Consider the following 9,633-nt stretch of genomic DNA (forward strand, 5'->3'; position numbering starts at 1 on the left):
CAAGTGAACAGCAGAAATAGCCAGATTTCCACCGGGGGTGGGGGCGAAACTGTCGGATTGAGGAGGCAGAATTGATTAATTTTATTTAAAATTGACTCAACCCAAGGCTGAGAACTCTATGGTAGGTGCCCAGCACCAGTTTCTCGCCAGATAGACTGCCCCGGTTCCTGGACCAGCTGCGATCAGGATTGGTCTCCTTGTTGTCTGTGAGGAGGAGAGGCCACTAAGTTGGATCCCAGCCTCCTGCTTCCACACCATGGGGAGCTGTCCTCCTACCCCGCCGACGGCCTCTTAAGTGGCTACAGGCCGAGAGCAGCCCTGGCCAGTTACTGTCGATACGGGGTGGGAAGACAGGGTTTTTTTTTACCTTGGGCGGGCGGATCTTGCAGATGCCGCTCCTCTGAGCGATGGGTCGGATCTTGTTGATGTACCCGAGCGGCTCCCGGAACTCTTCCCGGCTCGGCTCGAATACCGGGCACTCAGGCGGCGGGATGAACTCCGAGAATATCCACATGATGGCGGCAGCAGCGGCGGGCAATCTCCGAGACAAAGGGAGGCCAGGGCTCCGGGCTCTAACCCCGGAGAGGTCCCTCGGCGCCAGACCGCGGCCTGGGCCTTGGCGACACCCAAGAACGCGCTGACCGCTGCAGCTCAGTGCGAGCCCGGCCCCCGCTGCAGGGACAGGAGCCTCACTCACACACAGAGAACCACCTCGGCCCGGTCCCTGAGGATGAGGGGGGGGTGGTCCCGAGCGGCCCCGGGAGGTATCGGTGGCTCGGGCGGGGGGTGTGAAAGGTGAACAGAGGCGCGCTACTGTCCTCAGGCACGCGCACCACTTCCGCTCGCGGGTTGCATAGCAAGATTCCACACACACTTGTTTTTAAAGGGCACATCGATCCGTTGATTGGCTGTGGCGGCAAAGCGGCTGCAGTATTATTGGATATAGCACCGCCAGCGGCCCTTGATCAATTACTATTGGTTGTTAGGACAGAGTCCCAGCTTCTGATTGGCTGAGGGTCACCGTCCCTGAAGCCTGGGCCAGCAGGTCACAAGGTCCTTGGCTCCGGAACGAAAACAGAAAATGGTGCAGCTTGTGAGTAGAGAGAAACCGAATGAACAAACCCGAGTCCAATCGCTCTTTTTCAGGGCTTTACTTTCTTAAGTGTTTATCCAATTCTCTGTCGACAATTGGAATATAATTTATTCAAACATCTATTCGAATGGCGCCTTCGGATTATATATAAAACAGGCCAATCAGTTCCAATCAAGGCTATCCTTCCCCCTTCAAGTGTTTGTCGAGCTTTCCGTTTATCACATCTAATCACTCATTTTAATCACTTCCCGCGGTACCAAAATCCACATTCTCAACACTTTCTGGATAAAGACTTTGCTGAACTGATGACTTAAATTGATGGTTCCTAGAGTTAACATTTCAAGTCCAGCGACCCTTCTTCGGAACTGTTAGAAGCTGGGAAAAGGTGCCATATATGCTGAAGACGAAGGGAGGGAAGTGTGTTGGACAAAACTAAGGGCTCTGTCAACCATGGTGATTGGGAATTCTTGGTTGAGGGAAAATGTGAATATTATGAGGTCCCTCTGCAGAAGGTGACATCATCAGAACAGCCGCGACAGAGATGGAGAACAGGACCTTTAGCCCTGTTTAACTCATTTCCCACACTTCTGCCCTCGTCTCTACTCTCTCCTCCCACCAAAAGGGTCTCCCTTCCTCACCCACCAGTGTCTGCAACCAAAGGATCATAAGCCGCCATTTCTGCTACCTCCAGTGGGATGCTACCACCAGACACATATTTGTCTCCTCTCTGTTGTCAGCATTTCACAGGAAATGTTCCCTCTGGGACACTTTGGTTCAGTCTTCTATTCCCAACACCTTCCTGCACCCCCACAGCATCTTCCCATACAATGACAGAAAGTACAACACTTGCCTGTTTACTTTCTCCCTCCTCACTATCCAAAGCTCCAGACACACCTTTCAGGTGAAGCAGCGATTTACATGCACTTTATCCAATCTAGTCTCCTGTATTCGCGGCTCACATTGTGGGGAGGTGAAACACAGACTGGGTAAGCACTTTGCTGTCTGTAAAAATGACACCGAGCTTCCAGTTGCCTGCCACTTCAACACACCACCTGTTCCCTGGTCAACATTTCTGTCTCAGGCTCACTGCAGTGCTCCAGCGAGTCTCAGCACAAGCTGGAAGAACAGCATGTCATTTTCCACTTGGGCACCCTGTAGTCTGCAGGAGTCAATATCAAGTTGAAGAATTTTAGAACCCTGAACACCTCCTTCCAAATTCTTTAACCACTCACACCACAGGTTCTGTCATGACCACAGACGGACTTCAGCATAGTCAATTAATTTCCCCCATTTATGGTCCGCACTATCAGATTTTTCTCCTTCATCCATCCCTTTATCTACCTAAATTTGTTTCTCTCCCTCTGGACTCTGTCTCCACCTATCTGCTTACTGTCCCATTCCACACTGTGTCTTCAGCATATATATCACATTTTCCTAGTTACTATCAGCTCTGAAGAAGGGTCACTGGACCCGAAATATTGGCTCTGTTTTCTCTCCACTAATGCTTCCAGAACTGAAATTTCTGTTTTTGTTTCAGATCTTCAGCTCTTCATTTTAATTTATCCATCTATTCTAATTTTATTTTCAGGCACTTGGACCATAGCATTGTACCCTTTTCACTGGGGAAATGATTTTGGAGATAATCCCTGCTGCACATACTTTCAAACAACTTGTTCACAGATGTTACTACACATATCTAGAGCAGGTTCAACTTGAACTCAGGTCTCTTAGCCCAGAAGTAGTGACAGTACCACTGTACCACAAGAACCCCTATAAAGTCTTGATGAAGGGTCCCAAACCGAAACGTTGATGGTGCTGTATTCCTCCAGCTCCACACTGTATTGACTCTGACTCCAGCATCTGCAGTTCTTGCTATCTCCCAGCTTATCAAGTCTCTTTTTATAACTGAATCGGCCAAGCCCAGGGTACAGCATGGTAAATAAAGGCAAAATACAGCATATGCTGTAAATCTTAAAAAAAACAGAAAGAATGTTGGATAAACTCAACAACTCTGACAACATCTGTGGAGAGAAACAGAGAATTAACATTTTGAGTCTGGCATGACTTCTTCAGAACCCTTCTTCAGAACAACCTGGTCAATCCTGTGCTTCCCATAATATGACGACCAGAACTGCACATAGTAGTCCAACTGTTGCTGAAATAATATTAAATACAGTTTCAGTATCACCTCCTTGCTCTTGTATTCGTTGGTTTGGTTAATAAAGGCAAATATTCCATATGCCTTCTTAACCACCTTATCAACCTGCCCAGTTACCTTCAAGGATCAATGGACATCTACAGCAAGATAACTCTGATCCTCTGTATGTCCTAGAATCCTACCATTCTCCAAGCTTTGCCTTACTAGTCCTTCCAAAATGCATCACCTCACACTTTTCCGGATTAAACTTAACTTGCCACTGTTCAGTCTATCTATATCATTCTGTAGTCTAAGACTTTCCTCCTTGCTACTTACAACGTCATCAATTTTCATGTCATCTACTGATCATACCTTTGCGTTTAGGTCTAGATCATTAATGTGCATGGTAGACAGCAAAGGACCCAGCACCAAACCCTGTGATATGCTACTGGACAAAGGTTTCCAGTCACAAAAGTACCCTTCAACCGCTATTCTCTGCTTCCTGCCCCTAAGCCAGTTTTGGATTCAAATTGCCAAATTCCCCTGGATCCCATGGGCTTGTAGCTCTTTAACCACTCTGCCATGAGAGACCTTGCCAAAAGTTACTGAAGCCCATATGGGTAAAGGCAAAGTCACTATAGTCCCATAGGGCTGCTCTGTCTTTAGAGAGAGACAACTGGTGGTGAGTTTAATCTGAGGGTCACCACATTCTGGGAAGGGTGAGCTTGAAAAGAAATGATCTTCATGTTGACCTCAACCAGTACAGGAATTGAACCCACATGATTAGCGTTACTGTGCATCACAAACTATGCCATCAACTGAACCTAACCGACTTCGTGAAGTCCACAAAGACTAGAACATAGAATTATTCAGTACATGAACAGGCCCTTCAGCCTACGATATTGTGCCCAATAAGACGCCAAATTAAACTAATCCTTCTGTCTGCCTTTTGTCTGTATCCGTCCATTTGTTGTCTATCTAAAAGCCCCTTAAATGCCCCTATCATATCTGCCTCCACCACCACACCTAGCAATTCATTCCAAACTTCCAACACACTTTGTGTAAAAAATTTGCCACTCACATATCCTTTGAACTTTCCCCCCTCACCTTAAACGCATGCCCCCGGTATTAGACATTTCAATTCTGGGAAAAAGATTCTGCTTGTCAACCCTATCTATGCATTTCATATTTATAGACTTCTATCAAGTCTCCCCTCAACCTCCGCCACTCCAGAGAAAACAACCCAAGTTTTTCTAGCTTCTCCTGATAGCTCAGACCCTTTAATCGAGGCAGCATCCTGGTAAACCTCTTCTGCACCCTGTCCAAAGCCTCCACATCCTTCCTGTAATGTGGCAATCAGAATTGAATGCAATACTCTAAGTGTGGCCTAACCAAAGTATTATAAAGCTGCAACATGATATCCTGACTCATGTATTCAGTTCCCTGGCCACTAAAGGCAAGCATGCGATATGCCTTCTTTACCACTCTATCTATCTGCATGGCCACTTTCAGAGAGCTGTGAACTTGAACCCCAAGATCCCTCTGTACATCACTGCTGTTCAGGGTCCTGCCATTATGATAATGAGAAGACAGACAGTCAATACAGGACAGAAGGTGTTGGATCTGAATGCATACAATACACAAAATAAGGTAAATGAGTTTGTGGCGCAGATCAAAATTGGCAGGTATGATGTGGTGGGCATCACAGAGACTTGGCTGCAAGGGGATTAGGACTGGGAGCAAAATATCTAAGGATATACATACTGTTGAAAAGACAGGCAGGTGAGCAGAGAGGGGTGGAGTTGCCTTATTAGTAAGAAATGAAATTAAATCAATAGCAAGAAACAAAGTAGGGTCAGATGATGTAGAATCTGTGTGGGTGGAGTTGAGGAACCGCAATGATAAAAAAAAGTTGGAATTATGTACAGTCATTTAAACAGTAGTCAGGATTTGGGGCATAAGTTACACCGGGAGATAGAAAAGCGTGTAAGAAAGGCAAGGTTACAGTGATCATGGGGGATTTCAATATGCAGGTGGACTGGGAAAATCAGGTTGGTAGTGGATCACAAGAAAAGGAATTTGTGGAATGTCTGCAAGATTGCTTTTGGAGCACTTTGTGGTGGAGCCCATTAGGGAACAGGCAATTCTGGATTTCGTGTTGGCAGACTTGATAAGGGAGCTTAAGGTGAAGGAACCCTTAGGAGGCAGTCACCATAATATGATAGAATTTACTCTGCAATTTGAGTGGGAGAAGATGGAATCAGATGTAATGGTACTATGGTTGAATAAAGGCAACTACAGAGGCATGAGGGAAGAGCTGAACAGAATTGATTGGGAGAGGAGCCTAGCAGGAAAGACAGTGGAACAGCAATGGTAGGAGTTTCTGGGAGTAATTTGGGAGACACAGCAAAAATTCAACCCTTGGAAAAAAAACATGCAGGGAAGATGAAGCAACCATGGCTGACAAGGGAAATCAGGGACAGCGTAAAAGCAAAAGTGAAAGCATATAATGCAGCAAAGGACAGTGGGAAGCCAGAGAATTGGGAAGCCTACAAAGACCTACAGAGGACAATGAGAAAAGAAATATGGAGGGGGAAGATTAACTATGAGGGTAAGCTAGCTGATAATAAAGAAGAAGATAGCAAGCGTTTCTTCAGATATATAAAGGGCAAAGGAGATGCAAAAGTAGACATTGGGCTGCTGGAAAATGACACTGGAGATGTAGTAATGGGGAACAAAGAAATTGCTGAGGAACTGAATAAGTACTTTACATCAGTCATCACAGTGGAAGACATGAGTAATATCCCAAAAATTCAAAACAGTCTGGGCGCAGAGGTGAGTATGATGGCCATCACCAAGGAGAAGGTGCTAGAAGAACGAAAGGTCTGAAGTGGATAAATCACCTGGTCCAGATGGACTACACCCCAGAGTTCTGAAGGAGATAGTTGAAGACATCAATAAGGTGTTAGTGATAATCTTTCAGGAATCACTAGGGTCAGGGAGAGTCCCAGAGGACTGGAAAATCACTAATGTAACCCCCCCCGACCCTGGTTTAAGAAGGGAGTAAGGCAGAAGGGGGGAAATTAGAGGCCGATTAGCCTGACCTCCATCGTTGGTAAGGTTTTGGAGTCCTTTGTGAAGGACGAGATTTCTGAATACTTGGAGATAAAATAGGGCAAAGTCAGCATGGTTTCATCAAGGGGAGGCCATGCCTGACAAATCTGTTAGAATTCTTTGAGGAGATAACAAGCAACTTAGATCAAGGAGAGCCAATGGATGTTATACAAAAAGAACAGAAGAGAAGTACATCACAGGAACAGGCCTTTTGTTCCTCTAAGCCTGTGCCAATCATCATGCCCTGACTAAATTAAAAAGCCAATCTTCTGCCTTTATTCAGTCCGTATTCCTCTATTCCCTCCCTATTCATGTCACCATTCAGATGTCTCTTAAACCTGGACTTCCAGAAGGCCTTTGACAAGCTGCCACACAGGCGGCTGCTGAGTAAGATAAGGGCCCATGGTGTTAGAGGCAAGGTACAAGCGTGGATAGAAGATTGGCTGTCTGGCAGAAAGCAGAGAGTGGGGATAAAGGGTCTTTCTCAGGATGGCTGCTGGTGACAAGTGGTGTTCCACAAGGCTCAGTGTTGGTACCACAACTTTTCACTTTTTATATTAATGACCTAGATGAAGGAACTGAGGACATTCTGGCTAAGTGTGCAGATAACACAAAGATAGGTGGAGGTACAGGTAGTATTGAGGAGGCAGGGATACTGCAGAAGGATTTAGATAGGTTAGGAAAGTGGGAAGATGGAATACAAAGTGGGAAAGTGTGAAGTCATGCACTTTGGTAGGAAGAATAGAGGCATAGGCTATTTTCTAAATGGGGAGAAAATTCAGAAGTCTGAAGTGCAAAGGGACTTGGGGGTCCTAGTCCAAAGATTCTCTTAAGGTAAACTTGCAGGTTGAGTTGGTAGTTGGGAAGGCAAATACAATATTGGCATTTATTTCAAGAGGATGTATTTCTGAGGCTCTATAAAGCTCTGGTCAGATCACACTTAGTGTATTGTGAGCAATTTTGGGCCCCATTCCTCAGGAAGGATGTACTGGCCCTGGAGCAGGTCCAGAGAAGGTTCACGAGAATGATGCCAGGAATGAAAGGTTTAACATGTGAGGAACGTTTGAGGACTCTGGGTCTATACTCAGTGGAGTTTAGAAGGATGAGGGAGGATCTAAATAAAACATACAGAATGCTGAACGGCATGGACCGGCTGGACTTTGGCAAGATATTTCCATTGGCAAGAAAGACTAGGACCCAAGGGCATAGCCTTAGAGTATTGGGAAGATCCTTTAGAATGGAGATAAGGAGAAACGTCTTCTGCCAGACAGTGGTGAATCTATGGAATTCATTGCCATAGAAAGGTGTGGAGACCAGATCATTGAGTATATTTAAGAGATAAGATAGATAGTTCTTGATTGTCAAGAGGATCAAGGGTTACAGAGAGAAAGTGGGGTTGAGAAACTTATCAGCCATGATTGAATGGCAGATGGGCCAAATGTCCTTATTTCTGCTCCTATGTCTTATTAACTGTATATTTTTCCTTAATATTTGATCTCCCAAATTGCAGCACCTCACACTTACCCGTATTAAATTCCACCTGCTATTTTTCTGCCCATATCTGCATCAATACACTACCCTCAACACACCTAGTCACCTCCTTGAAAAATTCAAATTTGTTAGACAGGATCTCCCACTTACAAAGCCACACTGACTAGTCTTTATTAGTCCTTGCCTCTCCAAGAGAAGATTAATTCTAACCCTCAGATTTTTTTCAAGAGTTCCCAACCACAGATTTGGATTTAGTGGACTGTAGTATCCAAATTTATGCCTACTACCCATCCTGAAAAATATCATTTCAGCCACCCTCTAATCCTCTGGCACCTCTCCTATGGCCAGAAAGGATTTGAAAATTAATGTCAGAGCCCCTGCAATGTCCTTCTTTTCCTCTCACAATGGTTTAGGTACATCTTATCTGGACCTGGTGACTTGTCTACTTTCAAGCCTGCTAACACTACTAATACCTCTTCCATTCAATGCTAATTTGTTCAAGTACATCACTGACCATCACCCCAATTCCTAGACCTATTGGTCTTCTCTATAGTGAAAAGAAAAGAAAAGAAAAGCAATCCTTTAAAACCTCAGCTATGTCTTCTGGCTTGAGACACGGATTGAAACCTTGGCCCCTAACAGGCTTTACTCTAACCCTAATTATTCTGTTGGGCTTAATGTTAGCTGCTAGCATTTTTACAGGTCCCCTCTTCCCTGTCCTAATTTCTTTGCTGGCAATATCGCAGACTTTCTATACTCCTTGATGACATCCACTGTTTCCAGCCTTCACTAGAAGCTTTCTGAAGTAACTGGACAGGGGCCAGTCTCCTGCCACCATGTCACCCTTTATTCGCATATGGAAAGTCCTTGACACTGAACCAGCTCCCTCAAAGCCAGCTCTCAGAGTGAGCAGAATGTTTGATGCTCCTGTTTTTAATCTGTCAGCCTGATTTGACCAGGTTAACAGCTCCAATCAGGGAACTCATTCTATTACGTCCACCTGGCTGACCTCATTACAACCACTACAACCCTCTCCCTCTGAGTCTGAGGACATAGGCTGATTCTTTTTTGTTGCAGCTCCTCCTGGTGCTTTTTAGCATCCGGTCAGGTTCCTCCAATGCTACCTCAGATACAGGCAGTGTATAATGCACAATAGTTCACCTCTTGCACCCAAAGTGTCTCCGAAGAAATTCATTCTCTTCTTTAGGTAGCAAAGGCATCGAGGCAGTGACATCCACCGTGTCCATCTAGATTCCAAGCTATCTTCAACATTTGAGGGAGAGGGTCAACCCACGGGTTCTGGAAAAATCAGAAAGGCTGCCAAAGAGCCAGGCACATTTTGCTCCTGCCCCATTTGCAAATTTGCAGTTTTCATCTGGTCCACTTGCTTGTTCAGGATTGTCGCATCTACGTGAACTTTATACATCGCTGACCTGACCTTGCATAGATCATGCTTCTTATCCATGCAGGGCCCTTCCCATGGTTCCTACACCAAAATTCGTCCCCTGAAATAAGCTGTCTCTCTTGCTCAGCAGAGTCTTATGTCTGGCATTGGAGTTCCTGATGCTGTTTCATCCTTCCTCTCCCCAGGTCCAGGAAGACCAAAATTTAACCTGGTATGGAGTCTTCTCCTTTTTGGCAACTCTGCTGGAGCTATCTCTGTGGTTGTATGATCAAACAGGAACCTGGACAGTTTGGTATCTAGTGAACTGGATGAACACAGCAGGCTAAGCAGCATCATAGGAGCAGAAAGGCTGACGTTTCGGGCCTAGACCCTTCATCTGATGAAGGGTCTAGG

The 9,633-nt window shown here is 45.4% G+C and overlaps 2 protein-coding genes across 2 annotated transcripts in view; one reads left to right on the plus strand and one right to left on the minus strand.

The window, feature by feature from the left end:
• kdm5a (lysine (K)-specific demethylase 5A) overlaps positions 1-833 on the minus strand; it is a 197,881-nt gene extending 197,048 nt beyond the window's left edge. The window contains exon 1 of the mRNA XM_048607799.1: positions 368-833. Within this exon, the coding sequence (XP_048463756.1) occupies positions 368-514 (147 nt within the window). The 5' untranslated portion in view covers positions 515-833. The remainder of the gene's footprint in view (positions 1-367) is intronic.
• Positions 834-1,020: 187 nt separating this feature from the next.
• Positions 1,021-9,633, plus strand: part of ccdc77 (coiled-coil domain containing 77) — a 97,099-nt gene continuing 88,486 nt past the window's right edge. The window contains exon 1 of the mRNA XM_048607800.1: positions 1,021-1,093. The gene's annotated coding sequence lies outside the window, so the exon portion shown is untranslated. The remainder of the gene's footprint in view (positions 1,094-9,633) is intronic.

The sequence above is a fragment of the Rhincodon typus genome, chromosome 18 (assembly GCF_021869965.1).
Source record: "Rhincodon typus isolate 14 chromosome 18, sRhiTyp1.1, whole genome shotgun sequence".
Taxonomy (NCBI): Eukaryota; Metazoa; Chordata; class Chondrichthyes; order Orectolobiformes; family Rhincodontidae; genus Rhincodon; species Rhincodon typus.